A 24225-nucleotide genomic window follows, 5' to 3' on the forward strand; every position below is an offset into this window, starting at 1 on the left:
ATGTAGTAGTCAGATTAAAAACACATTGAAAATCTAAGTGAAAGACTGTGCTTATGGCTGCTGTATTTTTAAAAATACTGACAGACATTTGAAAATATTTTGGTGGCATTGGGCCAATTAATAGGAAATCTCAGCCCAGTACTCATTAGAAAACAAAGCAGAGTCAAATCCCCATCTCTGACCTGTGTGGAGAAGGGCCATGCTCAGATACCAATGAGGCTACATTTGAGGGAAACCATTCCTGCCAAGTCTGTATCACTTTGCAGCTGAGGATGCAAGATCCAGGCATCAGATGGCACATAAATGAGATTCTGAGCCTGCAGCAGGGAGGTGAGAGCACGCGGGGGAGGTGGTGGCTAACAGCCCCTATTCCTAGCATCACTTCAGGGAAGGAGGAGTGGGATTTTTAAAATTTTCTTTTTAACGATTGTTTAATGCAAAAACTGCACGGGTGTGTGCAAATATCAGCACCGAGAAAACAAAGGCATCTCCTGGCCCTGTGTTCTGCCAAACCAGATGCGTGTTCCTCCACTGAGGAGAAGATCCTCTGAGCTGGATCCTGGTCTGGGAGACATGCCTGGCAGAGGCTGCCATTAGGACATGGAAAGCAGAGAGGTCATATGAAGCCTTTCATAATAGTTTGCTACTAGTGAGATTTGAATAGACCTTGGGAGCCGCTTAAAGGACTGCAGGAGCCACGTTTCTTCAGGGACGGGCCCAAAATTAAAGAAATAATGGGTAAGTGCTAGTCTTTTTGGAATCAGTATTCAGCAGCAAACAAATAAAAGCCTAAACCAACACCTCAAGTTGGGCAGCTGTATGATAACAGAGAAACTTTAGAAATAAAATATAACTGATATTTTCGGCAGCATTTTGGCAAGTCACAGCCTTTAGACAAAGTTCACGTCAATGTTCAAGTTCTATAGCAAAACTGCTTTTTTAACTAAAACAAGAGAAAAAAATTATATAACACAGTTCCATGGGGAATTTTTCTGTGACAGTTGACAGCCATTAGGCTTGTTTGATGCTTATGAGGGCAGACAGCTACTTCCTTCACCCACAACTGTTTAACTTCTAAATTTGTGCTCAAAATCCATTTCCAGCTTCAGATACTTTTTCTGGGTTTCTTTACTTCTCTGACTAATCTGAATGTCATTTTAATGTTTTCATAAGCATGGTAAATTCCCTAAAAGGACAAGTGGAACAATGAAGATATCAGAGAAATTCACATTTCATGGATGCCACGGGATGCTGTCTTGTTCTGGCTGTTTAAATAAGGACCAGAGTTTTCTTTTAATGTTTAGTATTTTTGTCTCACTACAGCCAGTCTTTTATTTTTTTCCCCTTAAATGCACATAGGCTTATTAATGCAGCAAGGTTGACACTGCAGCTCTAAGATTATGTAAAATCACTGCCAGTAAGGGAGACTGGACCAAGTCCTGCCTCCAGTAAGAGAAACTTCTGCTACAATGATGAGCTCTCTAAACTTTTTTTCTGTCTAGACAAGGGATATGTTCTACAAAGTACAGCTAAGCTCTCTGAGACCAGCTTTAATAGGTGTTGACCAAAACTGGGTTTGAAAACAAATGATCTTCTCTCCCATAAATATATCATTATCTAGAGGATTACAGTCCACATAAACTGGAGATTTGGAAATCTGTGTCCAGAACTGAAGTTCTCTGCTAAACATTAGAGTACTTGAGGTCACCTATGTACCAACATGTTCTCCCTTTTATAACTTAATCTAACTAATATCTCCCCACCACCATCAGATAGTTTGTGTGCAGCTATTGTCTAGGTAAACAATACATAATGTTTCAATATTTGTTAGGAGTTCCTAAAACAGTAAATGTCAGCATATGCATCTATTTACATAATCCCTGTCCAATATTGTGTTATTATAGTCTTGACACCTTCTGAATTTAAATTTAAGTCAGGTTCTGATTTTTTAGACTACTGACAGATTGCTAAAGGGAATTTTAAACACAGACTGTATGTTCATGAAAATATCACATATTTAATTCTGTTAATTATAATGAACTTAACATATCATTATTCCAAAGAGGGAGTTTTTCAGAAAGGACAGAATTGAATTTCCCTGTTTCTTAGATGTACCATAGGTGGGGGCCTTGCTTATTTCCTTAGAAACCAGGATCAGACTGTGAGAGCAGGTACACCATGACTGAGAACATAAGGCATACACAACAACAAACAAGTACAACCTGTGTACTGTAGCAAATTATCACAGATCATGTGAAAAAAAGATGAAGGGAAAGACTTACACCTATGGAACCTAACCAATAAGAGCTGAAATGAAGAATGTGGCTCTTAACTCTATTAACCAAAGTATGTTAAAAGCAGTATGGAATAACTGTTGGAGCATGAAAATTAATCTTCTTTGGGAATTTAGATTTTTATTTCTTACTCATAAAGTCTCTAACAGTAGATTATAATTATATATATAAATAAAATGACTGCTTATTAATAATATTTAGTTATATTTATAAGTGAATTTTTCTTTTTTCATTTTGGTCTGTTATTGATGAAGAACAACATATTTATTAAGTAGATGTATAAAATATGAGTTGTGATTCTAAAATTATAACAGTCCATAAGACAAAATGATCCTACTTCTCTCCCCTGACTAGAATCATGTTGCTAGCTAAAAGTGCCTGAGATTTAAAGCTTTGAATAAGAGTGACAAGGTGCAGGTAGTTATTTAAGAAAAATATAAATCTTTTCATTCCCTTCTAGTCAGTGTTGACCTTGTCTGACCTTGCCTCAAGGATTCACTCCTCTGGGAATTAGGCTACTGTAATTTTATTTTATGCTGTTCTAGTTCTTACACTGCTCTCATCTGCATAGTATTTCAGTGTCTTCCAGGTTCAGGATTATTAGCAGCAGGATGAATGCCATTTTATTTCTTTCTTCCTCCTTCTCTAGGGAAATAGCATGAATAAGTACAATATTTTCTGTATATGCTATTTCCTTTGTCGTATAGTAGAGTAATTTAATCTTCATATGCTGTGTTGTCACTTCCATACCCATCATAAACATCTGCTTTCTTCAAAAAGAAAAGAGGATATCTTAGGTGAACACTGCAATTTAAATTCTTTTCAGAACTCTCAAGAAACAGATTTAAAAAGTAGAAGAAAACTCCATAAGAACAAAATTTTCTGTTGTACAGGTCCCATCACAGAAATTAAATTCTATCCAGGTGCCCACTTGCTTTACGCACAAAGGCACATATTTCATGAAGAGCTAAACATGCATTCCATAGGAGCACTTGTGAAGGCTATAGGAGCATCACAAAATACACACTTCCTCAACAACAAAGAAAAACTTGCAAGAATCCTAATCCTCTCATCCTTAAAAACAGAGTTAATCAAAATCCTAAATGAGAATACACTCTCTGGAGAGGCTAATGTAATAATTTCCTGGGATTTTCATTTTGAAATTCAGGAAGACGCTGAATTTTTATCATTAAGGCTACTAATATAAATGGATGACTTGCAATTAAGGATGCTTTAACCTGTCATGAGTCTGAACAGCACACAGAATCAGTCACACTTGCTGTGAGGAGCACACATCAATGTGAACTACTTAGGGTATGAAGAGAAAAGAAACAGGACATCTGTGCTCTCATACCATATGTGGTACCAAGTTCTGTGTGTAATTACAACCAGACACAGTCTGTAACTTAGAACATGCCAATAATTCAACTGTTGTCAACTGCTCAATAAATTCATTGTCTTCATTAAACACTTAAGCAGCCATTCTATTAACCTAAAACAGAATTAGACTCATCCAGCGTGTCTTAAAGCAAAAGGTACAAGAAGTCAAGTACAGCCACAGCAATCAGAGATATACATTGAAGGACTTACTGTGATAATCAGCCCTTTTTCCTGGAAATATTTAACCAGTGGGACTGCATTCTGCTTGAAATTCATTAGTCTTCTTTGGGTGGCTTTCAGGTTATCATCAGGTCTCCCTTGCTGCTCTGCACGCTTCAGTAACCTTTCTTTCAGCCTTTGACAGGAACATGCCAGAAACACCACCAAATCTGGGGTACAGATCTGTGGAAAGAGCAATGCAAAAAGTCTGATTAAGTTGATTATTCAGCACTACAGAACTCAGCAATTCCATCATTATGTGAGGCTCAGATATGTTTTATTTGCATAAATTGGAACTTGACATAGTCTTTTTTTTTTTTTAATGGGAAATTTCTAGGCTTAAGGAGGGGCTTGTTGATCTTATTTGGAGGTTAGTCAACTTGTTTCACCTGATAAGTTTAATGAAAAAAATTTACTTCATAGCAAAAACCTTCTCTAGGCTATGTTCATCATTTGCATTAACAGAAGGCTCCCGTACCTATTTATTTTTTTAAACAGCAAAATATAGATGTCTCATACTCTTCAGGAAAATGGTTGGATGGTTTCCATCTGGAAACTCTGTAAGTCAGGTGGTATTTAAAATCCAGCAGCCACTATGAAGCTAACTGATGGTTAGGACCAGGTGAAAACAGACCTATTCCAAGAACCACCGTTTCTTATAGCACTTTCTCTATTTCTCTAAATCTCTAAAACTTCAGGGCACTTTTCAGGAGGTTGGGTGGGCAGCCAAAAGTGTTTTGATTCTCCCTATCCTTTTTTGGTCTGTGGGGTGAGCACTGATAAGTGTCACACACTTCCCTGCACTGTGGTTTGGGAAGTAAAGCCTTATAGCAATGAGATAAAGAAAGATTTTTGAACTCTAGCTCTTTCCCCACTAAATCTTCTTTATAAGATGCTATCAGACATTTAAAGAGGAGATATCTCTGGTGCTTGATGTGGGGAAAGCAGTGATAGACCCACTGCTTAAGCATATGGGTAAATGTTCACAGGCATTCTTTGGACATTACTACTACTTAGTACCTATGGTGAAAAAAACAGGAGCCATAGAATCTCCACACATCTGTTAAATACTTCCAGGGATGGTGACTCAACTGTTTCCCTGTTCCAGTGCTTGACAATCCTTTCCATAAAGCATTTTTTCCTAATATTCAATCTAAGCCTCCCCTGGTGCAATCTGAGACTGTTTCCTCACACCCTAAAATCACTCAGACACCTGAATTTGCAGGATTTTTAAAAGGTGGCTACAAATGTATATTACCCTTATTCATAACATCTGATTTTTTTCCTCCATCTCCTTGCTGCAAAGAAATCTACCTCTCCTTAAGTTTTCACTAGCTCAGTGCTGTCTTTTAAAACATATTAGAATTCTCTGTAAGAAGCATTTAAGATTAAAATAAACAGTTCAAGTTTTTATCGGATTACAGATTAGAAAAGATTTATTTGTTCTCACACACAAGCACAAAGTCTTTTCTGCTTTCTTTACTTACCCAAACAAAAGAGTTCTCACTTTAATTTTAATATTAATAAAAACAGTGGCTTCCTATTCTAGAAATGACATAATCTAGTTACAATGCAAATGATGGTGGATGCTCAAGAATGTTAAACAGACAATTTTCCTCATTATGTTTTCTATCTACAGAATAATTTTGTATTTGTTCAGTTTGATACAACATAAATTTGAAAGTCAAATTTGAGCTATACACCAGTATCACTACAACATCTACATGTATTCTACTACAGTGTACGTAACAACTGATTTATAATTTTATGCTAATTATATCGTTATAATATATTGTTATAGGGGGCCAGAACAAACCAATTGAGCTTCTGAATACTCTCTCTGCCTCTACCCAGGGATGCTGAATTGCATAAAGCCAACCACATTTCTAGACTGAAAAGTCAAAACTTCCCAAGTGGACAATTTGGAAAATTAGTAACTAAGTTTAAAAAAAAAAAAATCCCGTCTAAATTGGGATTCTGTCATTTGAGAGAATACAACATGAAGTACAGTCTGGCCTTTTTAACTGTCAGTCTGAGTAAAAAAGGGTTCTTAGTAAGTCAAAAGAAACCAATGCAACTTCTCCAGCCTGAGTGGTGGTCGTTAACCTTTGCAGACAATGTCACTGACAGAGCAGGATATGGATATGAGGAAGCAGAAAGTGGTGAAAAAGCAGAGCTGTATCCAAACAGTAAAGGACAGTCTGAAAAGCAGCACTAGCAAGAAAGATGGTGGCCTCTTCATCATTACAGAAAATTAAATAGGATTTAAAAGAAAATCAAATTACTTTTTACACACATTGTAGATGATTAGAGACATGAGCACACAAACTACAAAGATAATAGTTCTGGTAATTATTTATAAGTATCTATTAGATTTTGAAACAATTAACCTTATAACCTGTTTTTTAAAAATAACTTCCAGTGGGAGAGATGCTCTCTCCTACCTCTGTCACATGTACCTCAACAAAACCAGAGTAACTTTCCCTTTTCAGACTATTGTAAACAGGCAGTGTTATTCTATCTGTTCACAGGATTAATGAATTATGAAAGTTAATTTTATTACCACATAATAGCTTTAAGGCATATAATTATTCACATGAAACACTATGAAAGTAAGTTTCTGTATTAGACTTTCATACAATATGGACATTATTAAAAGTAGCTTGGTGAAATTAAGGTTGCCTCACTAATAATAGAAGAATAATGAGGAATTTGGGAATTCAAAAAGCATACAGTACTAAAAAACCCAAATTATGACACAGATAGGTTCTGAAAGAATATGCTACAGATTTCAAAGCCTGTTAGTCATGGAACACTGATGAAAGGGAATGGCTGATGTACCTTGCAGCAGACTGAGCACACAGACATCTCAAGTCCCTGTGTGGATAACCAGCCAATTGAAGTTTTCTAACATACATTACACAGGGACTCAGAAATTACAACTGGCAGTCAGGGATCTAGTAAATTGGAGGACAAAAGGAGTTTATACAAATGAGTAGTTTTATTGAGTGCTTCCATTTCTGTGTATCCTAATAATAGCTGGCCTCACTTTCAAATCTCAGCACTTCAGGATGCCATCTAGTCAGGCTATGAAATCGTACCAGACCTCCTCAAGTGCAGGACTGGAGCTTTGTGCACCACAAGACTTCACATACAGCATCAAATCTTAGAGAGCACCTGGAATAAACAGACCACTCATGAAATTATCTGCCCTGAAGGAAGAGGGTCTCCTTCTCTGTCACACAAATATGAGAGTACAGCTTACCACAACCAATGTCAGTTCTCTAAAGGAACTGTGGCTGGGTAAGTGCAGCCCCACAGGAAGGGAAGGATCCTAAAGCCACCAGGATTCCACCACTTGTGCAAGTTCTCGTCTGCTTTTAATTCCCACAAACTGCACTGGCTGCAGGAGTCACTTACTGTTTAAGAAAATGGGAAAACACACCCTGGGCACCCTGGGCTGAATTTCTCTTTTTTTTCCTAATTGTAAAATGCAGATAATAAGGTATGACTTGAACAATTCGTTAACTAGGTTATCTCCTTTTACTTCTGAATACTGAAAGTTCTCTACGGAATCTGAGTACTGTTGCTGCTCTCAATTTTTTTGACAACAATAATAATACAAAAGACACTACCAGAATCACAGGTACTAAGACTACCTTTTTTCTGACACTGTGGGTTTTCTAATCTGAAATATATTTCACTCATAGAAATAAAAAGTCAATGAAAACAATGTTTTAAAATTCTCGGTTCAAGAAACCTAGTTTCAAATGAGGTGTTGTCTGAAAGATTTTTTGAAGTGTAAAAAAAAAAAAAAAAAGTAATTCAAGCATATTTGAGGTAGGAATTTAAAACAGAACCCGATGATATGATGTCTCTGTGAATTCAACTTTTACCTGCAGAATATGCATCTTTATCATCAGAAAGGTGTTGAAAACCATGTAAAAAACACTAGGTGTAACAAAAGGGTAACATCTCTCCTGTATGCACAGGCATACAGACCTAATAGCACTTAATAATATTATTTGTCCTACATGCATTTACAACCTTCAGGATACATTCTAGAAATGCTATTGATATTTCAGTCCTGTTTTCATGAACCACTTTGCTTCCACTTACCTCAATGGTACCTGCTTGCAAGACATGCTTATAAATACTTTTAGCTGTAATGTAACAGGGTAGTGTAAATATATGGACATCCAGGATTACTTCTCTAGAAATATATCTATCCTATGTATCCGAGTATAAAATGCTTTTTTTTCTAACAAAGTAAAAGGGTTTTTATGACTCACTTGAAAACAAACCCTTGTTTCAAACTCACAACTAAGTGTTGTTGAGTTTTATGTCTAGGGAATAAGTTTTGTTCTGAGACTCAGCTCATAGAAAAGTTGTACAGAACCAACACAGACAGAAGAGCTGATTTCCCCCAGTACACACATCCTGTGCTCAAGGTAGAGGGTTTTATTCATGTCCAGCAATGCATGTGAGGTAGGACCGTGGGGCTCAGGGAAGGGAATTTGACTACTTACTTACTGGAACTCAGCTGAAGGGAGAATCTTTGCCTATGGGAACAGACAGGTTTCTGGTTATTCATTTTAAATGAGATGAAGAGCATATGGCATCAACTCAGAATAAAACTGGTGGGTACATTCTCTCATTTTTTAGAATAATATTTACTAGTAAGTAAATCCTACTCTCTTTGGGTCTGAATATCCTTCCTAAACTGTAACCAGGAGTAAATTGAGAGTAATTCTATGCAAGTTGATGGTGTTATTGACATTAAGCAGTGTAAGTAGAAAGATGCTTTCTTTTCTCTGGGGATATTTTCTACATCTCCTCTTGTTAGTGAGAATAGTGTGGTTGTTTGCTAGAAATTAGATGATTACACTCTCTCTCATTTTTCCTCATTAGGCAAAAGATGAAAATGCTCTGTTTCTTAATTCTTGGTATGTTTTACTAGATACTCCTGAGAAAACAGACAGCTCATGAACAATTGCCATTAATTTAACAGTGAATTTTATTTCTGTTGGTAAAGGTTACTAGCAAGCTGGTTTATATCCTCTCTATGCGTGCTCTCCCTTGTAATTACTTATTTGATTTTTATAGTTACATCTTTCCTGGGTTATTAGACTGTTTGCATAGTTCTTTCTTGGTTTAGAAATGCAAAATTGTGAATCATATTGTCAAAGAATGAATCCTGCTGATAGAATCTTTTTCTGGTAGATTCCTTTGAACCATATCCATGCTGTCCAGAAAATAAGTTTCCAGCAAATTGTCTAGAGTATGTAATTAGGCAGACATTGGGAACAAGTGATTCAGCTTTTCCCCTGTGTTGGGCAGCTAACTAATGAAGTCCCTGTTGGTTAACACTAATGCCAGTGATACAAAGAAAGGACTGAGCAGACCTCTGCTTCAGAACAGGCACCTCCATCCATTCTGAATTCACAACATCAGGTCCTGTGTGAGGACCAGCAATGGATGAGCTCTCCTTTGCCTACTCTGACTAGCAGAGAAGAGCCCTTGCCCGGAAAATGTGGAAACCTGAGGCCCAGGGTTGCTTACCCAGCAGAAAATTGAACTGCTTGTCTTTCTCTGGAGAGTGCTCCAGCTTCCAGGGGAGAAGAGGATAATGGTAAGACCACTCCACAGGTCTCCCAGTCAGGCTTGGCTTAAAGAGAGCAGTGTAAAATTCCCAGGGAAAAGACAGTGAACAAAAGGAACCAGAGCAAAGTAGACTGCTAACGTGGTAGTCTTCCCACTCCTCACACATATTCAGTAGTGGATTCTACCTGGATCAGTGAAGGAGAGGTCCAGGAGAAGGGGGATAGAAGTTTAGGGGGAGAAATAAAGACACATTTGCCATGATACAGAAAAAATATCTTTATCAGGACAAAAACCTATTGCAAAAAAACAGGTCTTCCCCTTAAGAAGCTTCACAACAAGGTTGCATTCACCTCCTGGTTGCTCTGGAGGTCACACTCTCGGCCAGAGTCAGCAGGTTTTCTGTGAGAAGCTCTTTGCAGAGCTGGAGCTTGGCAGTCACACCCTCAGGCCACTGGCCACAAACCCCTGTGGCAAACCTGGAGGGCACTGCAGGCATCGCTTCTGCTTGGAGATCTAAGTATCAGCCTTGGAGAGCAGCTCTGCTGTCCTCAGCCTCTGAAAGTACCCAGGCATTTCTCACCATTCTATATTGTGCCACCTACACAGTTAGTTCTACTTTATCACAATTATTCTCGTAATAATTCTCCTAATAAATATATTTGAGAGTTAAAAATTAACTCAAATTACAGCCAAGATGATTAATTCTTCATTGGAGGTATAGTGCATTTATAAATATTCCTAGACAAAGAATATTCCAAACAAAGAATCAGATAAAATTTATCATTTAAATTAAGATGTTACTTAAATATAGTCTTGTCACCTAGTCCATATAAGACAATTTTTAAATAATAATTTATACAAAAATTGTTTTCCTCTTTTATCAAGAAATTAAATAATATTCATTTATGAATGTCCATTGATTCTAATACCTGTTCTACATTTATTTCACTATTTAAAAAATTACAGCTTCTTATTTTCTTAAGCAAACTACATCTGTATTTACTCTATTGATACTAACAAAGAAGGAAAGTTACACATGAATGACCGAAAGTGGTGGAATAAAACAAACCAAAGCAGTAATTGAAATTAACTGTAAAATACAGTTAATTGTTTCTCCCGGGAAGGATAAAAATCCTGTGAGAGATTACACAGAAAGTCAAACAGCAATTTCTTCACAAGCCATTGGAGTTCAATACAGCAGTCAGAGGCATTTTATTACAGCATTGCAGGAGGAAGATATTTAACATGCTTCAGCATGCTGGGACTGCAGGTGACTCGCTGAATTTCAAGATTAATGGTAAATAAACCATTTTCTCCTTGGCATTTTCAAATGTGTCCTTGAAACCTAAACACCTTTCTGCTATTTGCACTCAGCAGACATCATGGATACTTAAGAAATTTGTGATTTAGGATAGCTCTATGCCTAGGTTCAAACTGAAAGTCTAAATACATCAGTATTAAGTCTGCTCTGCTATGCAGGAGTTCAAACTGGGCAAAATATAAAAATCATCATATATTTAAAAGGAATACATAAACAGGAAGTCCTGCTCCATTATAAGACATTAAAATTCATGTTTTCTTTTTTCCCCTACAATTATGACTGCTTGGAATTCCATAGCTTTATTAAAAGCACCCCTATCAAAAGTATTGGCAGTATTGACTCTGCTCTCTGGAAATAAGAATTGAGAGGGTCAAGACTTGGCAAAAATCCCAGACTTCCAATAAGAGAAATGTACGTATTAAACTCCTTTTTCAAAGAGAAAAATACAAGACTTATTTCAACTTGGTTAAAAAGTTCAAAGAAAACTGAGATAAAGAATACTCGTGGCTGAGTTCTTCCAGGCTGCAGGAAGGCTGCAATGAGCACTAAGAAATGAAGCTGGTGTGAGTGACCAGAATGGCCAATGTGGTGCTGGCTGGTAAGCACTGCTGAGACTCTGAAAACATCACTGAGGCCATCTTAAAAACTTCTTTGCTGCTCGAAAGACATAGATGACAGGAACAGTGTCAACACAAAAGAAGGGAAGAAAAGCTTAAATTCAAATATAAAATTCCTGTGATGTGTAAAATGCTTTCTAATGTACTTACTCCAGATTGACATTACTGCATGGAAGCAGTGCTTATGGTTTCTAGATCTGAGGAGAAAGAGAAATACTGTGTGTGCTGCAAATGATACATTGCTTTATTTTAGGCACTTTAGTCACTGAGATGCAACATGCTTTAATACAATTCTGCCTAGCAACATGTTGAGAACTTACTGTCCACATGAGAGTCTGGCAACATAATAAGGAAGAAATCATCATCTTTTAGTTATACCTATGTATGGGAATGTTAGCATAAGTTGGTTTGCTTTGACTAGTTTACTAAAAATAACATTTTTTTCCCAGAGAAGGGTTCAGCTTCTAGCTTAGCCAAAGGGATAAAAATGTGCTGGTAGTACCAAGGGCAATTACAAGTGAAGTTTAACAAGCAGTTGTTATCATAATGTATTTCTATAATAGAATGTTATTCAGCTCAGACATAAATGTATCCATTTGATTTTTTCACAAGATTAAGAGATTATTAAAGCCCAGTGTCAAGTTTTAGTAACAGCTCTGTGAGTTCTGTGAGACTGAAGCAATTAATTTAGCATAAATTATTTGTTATATTAAAAATGACTGCAAACACAGCACAGTTAGATTTTATATGTGCTTTCAAGAGAAACCAGGCACCTTGGTCATCATTTTCCTTTTCCACTACTTCCCACAATTCATTTTTGGTATTTCTATTACCTATATTCCTGGAGTTTGTGTTTGTGTAAATAATGGTAAAAAAATTGTAGGTGTCACATAAATTTTTCTGCTGTTTTCAGGTACATAAGCATGCAATGGTCTCAAAGGGACCATCTGTAGGAATAAGTATTTGCTCATGACAAAGCTAGTGATAGCAATAAGAATTAATTCTTAGTCAATTATTATTCTTATTGAACTTATCAACAGATCTCAGTGTTCTACAGGGAATGTCTTGGTAAGAATATGTCACGTGTACAATTTGCAGTTTGTGGGATTTCACCATTTTCTTCAAAAGATGTTCCTTTGCTTAGTAGATCTAATTAAAATTGTTTTACTATTTAATCAAAACTTTCTTTGCTGAAATTTCAACTAATTATTTCTCACTTTGTCTCTTTTGGCTAATGAGAACAATTCAACTTCTACACAGTGCTAGAAAGCAAGCTGTAACATTTCTCAGCTGTGGAAAACCCCCTACTATCTCTAATTGCAGACCTAGACAAATTATCACAACAGTTAATGACTGAATTCTCCACAACTCAATTGCACTTCCTATTGAGGAATCTCTGAGTGCCTGGAAAATGTTCCCACGCTTAATGTAAATAACCTGCCATGCCATGGGTGACTGTGAACCTCACCCTGTGGAGGATGATCAGTACTATGACTGCTGATAGTCTCTTTCCCTTAACACAAAACCTTCCCACCAAGCTGTGTAGCATCAGAGAATTTAAAAGAAACAACATGCATATTTTATTTCTTTAAAATATAAATCCAAGATAAAGCCCTGAATATATCTCACTGGAGATGTTGATATATGATTGAATGTTGAAATATGTATAGCTTTTGTACATTTATTTTCATGGCCTTCATATTACAGGTCAACTGCAAAGAAAGCTGAAGATGGGGGAGTCTGAACAGAGAGCCTGTGGTCCTCTAAAAGGCCTGGGATTCCTTCTTTCCTGTACTTTTTCAGAATAGGTAAGATTGAAAGGTGTTCCCTATATGACGTGCTCCTGGCCCTTTTTTAGAGACTTAGTGATCTATCTTTCAGGCAGAACCAGGCCTTGAGGAGTATGATTTACAAATCCCAATTGACTGAGAATGAAGGAACTCCCCGTGACTATAATCAAGTGTTATGTAACTGATTTTCCTTAGTAGATAGAGAATCCGAGCCTAGGATAACTTCTGTCACCTCCTTCAGTTTTATATCTCCCATTCTTTCATCAAAAACAAGATCAGCACAAAATTATGACACCAGAAAAAATGCTCTTAAGTCACACTTTTACACTGGGAAAAAAAAAAATGGTACAAGGAAATTATCATTAAGTCTACATTTCTGGTGTTTGACTTCTAAAATAGTCAATCTTCCCTTTTGTTAATTATAAGGAGATAGAGCTGGCAGTCACTGCTATTTCCTGTAATAACTATTTTGTCTGCTTCCTTTAATTTTCTCAATTCAGTTTTCTGAATTTTGTCCAGAATAATACCTTATAAAGCACATTAATGAAATGCCTCATTAGCTGCTTTGTTTTGTTACTTCTGCATTGGTAATGCTACTTAGAATTCGAAGTACAGAAACAGCAGTAGACTAGCAACAATGAAAAACTTTGAAACATTCTTCATGAAGGCACTCTAAGAATTCAGCTCTGAAACTGCAACCTCTGTTATAACTGTTATGTTAGCAGCACTTGACCAGAAAATGACATCAACTCCTTGTTTTTCCACTGAATTAAAGTATTTTTAGATTAGTTTAAAATACACACATGAAAACAACATGTCAATAGTACTCAGGAATCCAGTTTTAGCTGAGTAAACCTTGGAATTGTAGTTTAGAATAACCAAAATGACCTTATTTTCTAAAAAAACCCACATGCTTTCTGGTTTACAGAAACTTGCAAAGCCTGGGTAGTTTTAACCTTTTTAATTCATCTTTTCAACGCTCTGTAATAAACTTGACACTAAAAGCACTGTGAAGACATGCATTGCATTCAGTATGTTTCTCTTAATGGAGATTATGTTGAACCAATAGATATGGAAATATAATACTTTTCCACTTTCTAAAGAAAGTGGAATATTCTCTAAAGAAAATATTCAGTTAGATTTCATGTGTTTTTCTGCTTCATCTTGAGACGAATTTCATTACGAGACAAGAAGCTTGGATTCTTGTTATATTATCACATTGTCTTTTTACAAAATAATCTGTCTTCAGACAACAGGACATAATATAACATAAATCTTTTGTCAACCTGCAATAATGTGCTTGCAAAGATTTAAAGAGCAAGGCTTTTTCTTGGAATCTGACCAATTATTTCAACAAGCTTAACTGTTATTTTTTGTGTAAGTTATTTTACGAATAAAAACAATTTCTTACCTGGTCCTCAAAGGAGATTGCCTGGGCCACATCTCTTGGAAATCCATCAATCACTATCCCCTCTTCATCAGGGATCTGCATTAATCTCTGCTTTATCTCAGTTATGGTTGTTTCCTTTCACAGAGAAAATAAGTTAGTTATTTAATATCATAAAGGAAGTTTTCTTGATGGTGCACATTACAACAAAATGTATAAACCCTTGGAAGTAAACATGAACATAGGAAACACTGTACCTGAGGGGCCAGTTCTCCAGTAGTGATTATTTTGGCAATTAGGCTCCATTTTCTATTGCTGCTTGTACTGTGGATTTTCTTCCTTAACAATTCACCAACTGATATGTAGTTAAATCCATAACGTTCTGCTATTTTCAAACTCTGTGTTCCTTTACCACTTCCTGGGCCACCTAGTGTGAATCATAAGCAAAAACATTAAATTAACCTTTCATGAGAAGTACCCAATCACAAGTGAAATCTTTGCTATTGACACCAATTTTCCAAGCATTATTAGAGTAAATCTCACAGTTGCATGACCTGTAACCAACCATGTGTCTCATCGACTGGATCATAAATATAACAGTTTGTAAAATGAAATTTAAAGAAAGAATACAAAATCCACTTGTGAAACAAAAATGAGTACTCTTTGAGGTTGACCTCATTCTAAGGCCATTCCTGGAATGGAGTTTTTCTTGATCCACAGTAGAGGAGCAGACAAATGAACTATTCCCTTCTTAAACTCTATGAATCCAGAGACAGAGCCAGATAGTTTGAAATGTCAGAAAGAATCATACTTGGTTAAAGAAGCCAATTAAATCAGAAAACTAATCATGAAATGGAACTAATAAAATCTGCTCCTAAATATGCTTGCAAGAGCTTCTGAGGTTTCCTGATTTTAAAATACAAAAAATTATTAAATAATCATCTGAGATGTTTCCATAGTGATTTAGTATAAGGACTTTTATTGAACCATGCAATACCAGATCTTGGTATTGATGCTTGAAGCATCTGACAGAGAAGAAATTAGTTCAGCTTGCTAGACAACTTGAAGAATAGAGACCCTTCAATATATATACAGCACAGGCTGAATGGGTATCAAAATCACAGAAAACAGCTACATTATGTAGCAGGGAAAGCTGCAGGGAAGGTGAGCTGGACAGCAGCAGCAAGAATACATGTAAAACAATCAGACCGTGTCTGAACTAAAAGGACATGTGATGTGATGAGCAGAAAATCCGGAATCCAGTATGTAAAACCAAGGAATTGTTTTCATAAAAATAAATATTATGTATAGAAAAATGTATGGTACGGAAGAGTATAACAAAGCAAATCCAAACCAAATGTTTTGATAATAATTCCCAATCCTAAGTAGCTATAGTTTGGGGAATTCTTTGTGAGAGTGCTGAATTTTATTTCAGCAGAAAAAGATTTATTAAAAATACACATTTTCTATGAAGTTAAAAAATACAGTGATGCAGTTAAAGTAAATCTGAATACACTCAGCTTTTTGTTAGTAATCATGTAACTCTTCTTATATTATCTGTATTATTCCCATAAATAGCTTTTAAGCATTTTTATAATCAATAAAGTTCTGGCTGCAGGATAAGCTTTACAGTGTTTGTACACGTATGCTAAGGGCACTATGTGTGTAACCAGGCTCCAACCTGCACCCCAGCATCATTGCCACAGAGCTTCCAGTGTCACCAGCAGTCACTTGCAGCTCTCTGTGCCCTGATGCTTTGATGCTGATGCTGCACCTGCCCTTTGGAAGTCAGACCAGGAGCCATTTCAAGAGAGTGCACAGAGAAATGTGCCTGCTGTTATCATGTTCCCATACCCTGCCCATAGTTTAGTTATGCCCCTGGGGGAAGGTTTATCATTATCCAATTAGTTTAGGTAATGTTTCTAGAAGCATTTGTCTGTAACATCCAACTAGACAACACAGCTACAGATGTTCATAAAACACCCATTAAAAAAATGAAAGAAAAACCGTATCTTACACAGTAAGATCACAACTGAAAAATCCTTTTCTCTCATTCAGTTCACCTGGTGTTTCTGTCATAAAAAGACATAAGTTGCTCTCTTCTTTCATCAGACTGTGCAAGCTTCTACAGCTATTCTTCCATTTCAGTAATTCCAGGTGATCTAGATGGGCTTAGTTTTTTCAGCTTGGACTCTTTCTTTCATAGTCAGCTTAGCTATCTATCCTCTTTTTTAGAATAAAGAATCTTCCCCTTCTGCAGGTACAGAAGCATCTGATACAGTAGAAATCATCTTCTCCACTGAAGTGGCTATAAAGCACTTCTGCTCTAGTTCCCCCTGCTCCCTTTCATGCTCAGCCTTCCCCATGATAAATGCATTTCACCGACCCTTACAAGTTTGAAGCAGACTTTGTTGCACCCAGTAACAATAAAAATGTATACAGGTAATGTGCAGAAAATTAGAAAAATTTGGAACAAGAAAAATAGCACTCATGTTCCAACACCAAAAGATACAAGAGATACAAAAGAGATACAGAAGGTGCCAGAAAACCAGAACTGATACTTGACAAAATGTCAGTCTGTAAAAGCACAAAATAGCTGAAAAACACCTGTTTGAAACAAATAGACAGATTTCACACTCCTGTTAGGGAGAGCTTTGCTTTGCCAGTAAAGAGAAAACAAAAAAACCAAAAACCAAAACTAAACAAAACGAAGTGTAGCTCAGCACTTCTGTTCTTTCAATCTGAATTACAATCAGAAAATAGCTAATAAAGTATTTGGTTTAACATTCATAAACTTCCCACACATTTGTTTTTATCAATCCAAACACATCCCAAACACATAATCCAAATCAATCCAATTTATTATCTGTTATCCAATGTATTATCTGTTTACAATCTGAGGGGAAACATTAAGGTAACAAAATAAGGGAAAAGTAATAGAACAAAATTACTTCCCACAGTAGGTCGTAATTATTGAACTATGTATCCATCCGTGACCCTTTGATAAATCACACTGACAAACTGTTCACAAGAAAGGAAAATCAAATCACTTTTGTTTTTTTTTTTCTTTCTACTTATTCTGAAATAGATTACTCAAGGAAAGTATGATTATTTTATATATTTCCAGAAGATGTCTAGACTAGGGAACACTTGTTGCATCTAAAATTATGTTTGCTAACAGGTTTCAAGTAAAGATTTTTGTGCCCAAAAAGTATTATTAAAGCAGTTAATTTATTATTAAATTTATTATTAAAGAATAAAATATCTGAAAATACTTCTGACTTTAAAATATAACTAGATTTAACAAATGAATATGCAGCTGCCTGCCGACAGCACTGTATTTGATCTAGCCCTTACACACTGATCTCAAAAGGAAAGTGTATTCTTTTAATATTAAGTAATATATTTAAGAAACTGCAGCTTAAAAACATACTCAACTAAGGTGCTAATGACACCAGATAATTAATATTTTAAGATCTCTAAATTCAAGATTTATTAACGGTAGAAATCTGTTTCTTAAAAGTATATTAGGAAGCACATTTTTAAACACAATGTCATTTACTCCTGTAATAATGCCTTAGAAACTTAATTTTTCCAGTGATTCAGATGTGTGCCCTCCTGGCTGGTTCCATCTGATTTTTCCAAAATCCAGTCATATATATACTCACTATGTAGCTTTATAGCTTTATCTTTCACCAGAGGTTTCTTCTGCAAACCCAGAAAAAGAACAAAGCCCTCACCTTTATAAGTGAGTTCTCTTTAGCCCTGGAGCTACCTGGTTCATTATAAGGATGATAGATTTCATAAAGCAAAGAAGTTGTAAAAACCGTTATGGAAGCATTAAAAAGATCTTGAGCTAATGCATTAATAAAGAAAAGTTCACCTAATATGAGAAGCAGAAGACAGGTCTTTAATTTCATTTCAGTCCCTAACAGTGCCTGTGACCAGCACCACCTGAGCAAGGCAGTTATCACTAATTAGACGTAAATACTTTACTTAACTGATTTTTTTTGTTGGCATTTTATGCAAACTGAAAATATGCAACAAATTTTCTTTGTGGGCAATATCTCTTGGAATGAACAGTATACTTTTATTCAGCTACTCTATCCAACATGTCCTTTCTCAATATGAAGTTGATTTTGGGAGAAATTGTCTCGATACTATACAAAAATGGACAATAGCTGCTAAGCTACAGATAATATTGTGTTTCTATCAGATCACACTGTAACAGATTCAGAGAAACTCAGTGGGAATATAAACCTGAAATAGCCTTTGTGGAATGTTTACAACGTTCCCTATATAAATGGGAGAAAAAAAAAGCTCTGTAAAATCCACAGTCTGCTCACTGCATGCTGGTGTTCAAGGATTTCACTTCAAATACACCCGCACTCAGTTCCAGAGGTGAAAGCCAAGCTCTCTTTATCTCACTTAAATCAAACCTTCATTCATCACTCTACTGCAATTGAGCTACATAGATTTCGATGCATTAAGAGCCTTCTGTGGTCACTGAAAGGGAGCCAGTTACTCTCCTTCATGAAAAGAAAGAGTAGCTAATTAATTAAGATGAAAGAAAGGTATGTGTGATTTCTCCATCTAATTGCAATCTTCCCATTTCAGCAATACATAGAGAGATTTGCACGTTGAAATCTGTAATCCTGAAACAAAAGATTAAGAAAATTCAGATGCCTTGAGCAATTGCTTTGGCATACCACACTTTTAAAAATGCCTGGTCTTCTGTTTTCAATCTATTCCAATATCTTGTGTCTGAGAGCTGCTGGATGCAGAGCCTAGAGGACATGCTGTTCCTAGAGTTTCCACTCTGTAGTACAGAGAAGACATTTCAGTTCCCTTTTACATATATTCTCTGTTATGGAAGCAGTATCTCTCTTTAATATGAATAAAGCTTTATAGACTAAAAAAAAGAAAAAAAGTAATTCTCTATCACCTGGCACCTGTGCTGTAGCTCTTTAAGCCATCCAGAGAGTCAGACAACTAGGTCTGGTGGTAAAATTTCTGAAGACAACTATCTAGATGATAAGGAAACATATGCAAACAACTTCAATTCAAGAACAGAAAAATTACTGATTTACGCTTAACCTGCAGCTTTATTTTTAAATAACTTATGCTTGTCTGAGGCTGGAAAGTATGAGCTGCTTAGAAAAAACACTAAACAGCTCACAAGAGAGAACTTTGGGAAAGAGCACAGTTAACTAATGTGAACTGAGTGCTCACTCTCTGTGAAGTTGGAACAGGATTCACTTGCCAAATGAACCTGGGGATTAATTTACCAGTGCAATGAACTAGTGATTGTGTATTCTCGCTTCAACTGGACATACCAGTCATTTGACAAGGGTCTAAGTATAGAGCACAACAGTTTCCTATCACCTTATTGAGCTGACTTACATAACATTTTAAAATACCCCTTTTAGTGACCAGCTTTGAGTATATGTGAGTGTTTTAGTTCAATGCTGAGCATGCTTTGGATGAGCACTTTGATTCACATAGTGCTGCTGCCTTGAAATGCATGAACCAGGTTTAGATAAGATGAAATCAAGCTGGCAGATGTGCTCATAAGCAAATCATGAGCTCTCCAGCTGCTGAGGCATCCAATCTACAGAACACAAATGCAGGTGCTCGCTGCCCCTAAAATTCTTACAGTTGAGATGCCATCCCCAGCACAAACAATTTCAAACTCTTAATTGGCCTGCACAACTTGCTATGGCAGATGGAAAAATTGTATTTAAATTCATAGAAGCACTCAGTGTATTTGCAGTACAAATCAAAAGGCAAAGCAATAGGGATAAAATCTTGTCAAGATGACTGCCTTCATACCTATGACAAGGATAATTTTTGGTCGAGGTCTTGCAGGGTCAAACACATCGTACTCCTCAATGAGCTCAGCAGTTTCAGAAAGGTCAGTGTCACTTTCTATTGAAAACTGTTGGATCGGAGGCAGTCGGTCGTAGCGTCGGTATGGGAAGTTAGAGTTATCAGGCATCACTGTAAAACAGTAAGATAAACTGGGAATTGTGGAAATAGAAAACTCAAAATCTATTCTGTACACAGATTTACATAAGTATAATACAGAAAGTATAAATATCATATAATTTTACATTGTGTTTGCTGTTGCTATATTAAATATTTTTGGCCTCTATTTAACAGATTTATTAAATCACAGCCACCCAGAGTCAGTTTTCTCTGGTGTTCTTTATAAGCACATCAGGTTTTCTGTGAACATCTGCTCATAGCACCCAGGGTTCAGCAGGGGTCTCTGAGAAGAAAAGCTTCATGTTGTGCAGATAACCTCTACTATTAAGCAGGACTCTTTTAGTGATACATGTTGTACGCAGAGATAGAGACAGTATTCTTGCTGATTATTTTAATGAAATGTTGGATGGCAAGGAAAAATAACTATGGCAACTGAAGGATGAGCTAATTACTCTTTGTTAACATTACAAATAAAATAATTACAGGTACTGGTATGACATCTGCTTAGATTTTATAAGGTGCACTTTTTTCTTGAAGTTTATAATTTACATTTTACTTAGTAAATAGCATACAGCTCCAGTGTAAACTAGAAAAACCATGTAGTGTAACTGCACCGAAATTGGTGTGTATGTCATCCATAAGGACCAACTGAAAACACAAGCCAAGGTCACTGTGTCAGATCTGCCCCTATCTTTGCAAATGTTTTAGGTAGGATACAAGAAATCTCTCCACTGATGCGGTAAACATTTACACAGCAAACATCCATCATTTGGCTGGAAAGTGATCACAATTTCCTCTCCTGCCTAGCATCCATTACAGCAGGAGAAAAACAAATGCCAAAAAGCAAGGAAACGAAATTCTTGACTGCTTTGCCTGGAGATAAACAGAATGAGGCACAGAAGTATGTATAAAACAATTCAGTAGTGGATATAAAACCACACACAGTTGAAGAAATAGAATAATTTTAAAATTTAATACATTACCATTCCTGAAAAAAGACCTCCGGGATTGTCCTCCATTGAGTGGAGGCAGGGTCTTCTTTTCTGGGCTGACAAAAGTGTCCCATTTCACTTTTTCTGGCCCTCCAAGCTCTTTTACTTTCTGCAAACAGCTTTCCAAATATTCAATTGGGTCATCGGGTTTGTAACACATTAATCCATTCAACAGACTCTGAAATGTAAGATCAAAAATATAGACTATAATGGCAGATGCCAAGGAAAAACAGGCACCTTTACTTTGTCTTTTACTTTGCACAGAGAAACAGCACATTACTGGGTATTCAGACTCTCTACTGCAAGCCAGTGCATAAAAGCAAGGCCTGCAAAAAATCAAATTATTTTGGTTTGCCAATGTCATAAAAATTACTTGGAAAGGAGGCTTATGGCTATGTCTTTATAGTTGCCTGTTTGCACTGAAATAAAACCCAAGAATAGGAAAACAAAAATCCTCTACATTTTTCTTAAAACTGTCACTGACAAGTATACACAGAACACTGTGCAAGCTAGAGAGCCCCAAAATTTACGTATTCTTTGTAGTCTTTGACATCACTAAAATGTATCTTTTCCTTAAAGACCACTGCACCCACAAGTATCTCATCCATATTCTTGTCAACACTTACACAAGCAATGAAAAGAGCATTTTTAAAAATCACGAGAAATACTCAAATATCATCTTGATCAGTATTGGGGGAAAAAAAAACCCCATAACCCCAAAATTCATAGGTGCTTCCTGATTTAATTGATCACATATTCCAAGCCATTAGAAACCCCGTCTCTACAGTATTAATTCTTCACTCATCATACTCAGGAGCATTGAAAGGGATGTGAGAGAAAGACTGCCAGGCCCTCTTCTGACACATTTCCTGACAAAGTGATACATAAGTCATCATCTCACCTCTCCACGAGACTGCTGCATCCAGCCTTCCCTTAACAATACATGTCTTTCAGGATGATTTCTGTTCTTACTGCTTTTCTTAATTTTTGTGTGAATAAACTTGAGGGTCATAGTTGGTATTAATAGTAAATACAAATAGCCCCAATTCAAGATTCGATCAGTTACTATCTACAGTTTATACAATAATTGGTATTTACACACATTTGAGCTTACAAAATAGGATATAATTTCTGTGAATTTGTGCCTTTACTATAGTACTTAACTGATCACAGCAATTAACAGTGTATTTCTACAGAAGATATGCACCAATATTTAAAAATCACTAGTCAAGCTTTCAGCCTCAACAGAGAACCAGTTTTGTCTGCATCTCTTGTTAAACCATTCACATTCTAGCCATGTAATTAAAACATTAGCATGCTCAATGTCCTGCAATTTTCGAATGTATAGAAAAAGGTCTAGCTTCAGCACAGACAAGGGCAAATACACATGTGTGTGTTATGTACAGATGAAGGATAATACATAACGGGGGGGGGGGGGGAAATCCACATTGCACAGAGAAGTAATTATCAGCCATTAGCAGGTAACTTGTAGGAAGCTAAACAAAATCCCACTAAACTGTTGTGGGTTTTTTCTTCCCCCCGACCGATGCAAGATGCCCCTAGCCGCATTCCTGGGCGCTCCTTTGCCCTGCGGACAGGCAAGTTCGCTGCCCGGCGGCCGCGGAGGGCGGAGGGGCGCGGCCGCGGGGGCTCCGCAGGTGGGCGGCGGGCAGCGCTGCCCCGGCCCCAGCGCCCACCCGGCCGCGCCGCTCCCCGCACGGCTCCGCGAGCCGCAGCCTCCGGCTGCTCCGTCCTTCCAGCCACCTTCAGCCCTGCCCGCCGCGGGGTCCCAGCGCGGAGCATCCCCCGACGGGGCGGAAAACGCCTACCTCGAAAAGCTGCGGGATCTCCCTGCGGGCCAGATACTCCTTGGCCTCGCCGGCGCTCATTCCGCCAGGCGGGGCCGGGGGCGCCGGCGGGGCGGGTGGGCAGCCCGAGCCCCGCGCTCGACTCGGCGCGGCGGTGCAATGCGGGAGCCTCGGCGAGGCTTCGGCGGGCGGAGGGAGGCAGGAGGGAGGCAGCCGCCCGCCTCCCGTGCCCGCTGCACGGAGGGAGCGAGAGAGAGCACGCTTTCCCCCCGCGGGGAGCGAGAGCGTGCGCAGGCTGCCGGGGAAAGTTTCGGGGGGTGCCGCGGTGAGGCGCCGAGCGGAGGCGGAGAGGGCTGTGCCTGGCGCCGGGCCGCGGGCAGGCTGCCCCGGCAGCGAGCGGAGCGCCGGCGGGAGGGCTGCGCACCGGGACAGCGCCCGGCGGCTGGGAGCCTCCGCCGTACCGCGGTCTGTGCCCTCGGCACGGGGTTAGGGCGTCTTCAGGAGCCAGACGCTGCATACACTTCGGGCTGGCAAAAAGCCACGAGCTGCGATCGGTCATGAGCATCTGTGATCGGCGAGTCACAGGAAGAGATCTGAAATGATCTCTGGTCTAGCCTTCTGCTCAAGGCAAGGGCAGCTCTTGAGGTCAGACCAGGTTGCCCAGGGCTTCATTCAGTCTCTCCTTGCAAAACCTTCCAAGAGTGGTGACTGCAGAGCTTCTCTGGGCAACCCATGCTTATCTGGCTTCGACATGAAGAAGCGTTTTCTCCTATTCAGTTATCACCTCCCATGTCTCAATTTGTTCTTTGCCCACCATTGTGAAGA

General features: G+C 37.9%; 1 protein-coding gene across 1 annotated transcript in view; it reads right to left on the minus strand.

The window, feature by feature from the left end:
• The window catches only part of AK5 (adenylate kinase 5), an 83051-nt gene extending 59082 nt beyond the window's left edge, over positions 1 to 23969 (minus strand). Inside the window, exons 1-6 of the mRNA XM_079313357.1 lie at positions 23422 to 23969; positions 21584 to 21770; positions 20445 to 20612; positions 14870 to 15039; positions 14637 to 14750; positions 3885 to 4076 (exon numbers count right to left, since the gene is read on the minus strand). Coding sequence (XP_079169483.1) covers positions 3885 to 4076; positions 14637 to 14750; positions 14870 to 15039; positions 20445 to 20612; positions 21584 to 21770; positions 23422 to 23481 — 891 coding nt within the window. The 5' untranslated portion in view covers positions 23482 to 23969. The remainder of the gene's footprint in view (positions 1 to 3884; positions 4077 to 14636; positions 14751 to 14869; positions 15040 to 20444; positions 20613 to 21583; positions 21771 to 23421) is intronic.
• Positions 23970 to 24225: the final 256 nt, after the last annotated feature.

The sequence above is a fragment of the Erithacus rubecula genome (genome assembly GCF_903797595.1).
Source record: "Erithacus rubecula genome assembly, chromosome: 10".
NCBI lineage: Eukaryota > Metazoa > Chordata > Aves > Passeriformes > Muscicapidae > Erithacus > Erithacus rubecula.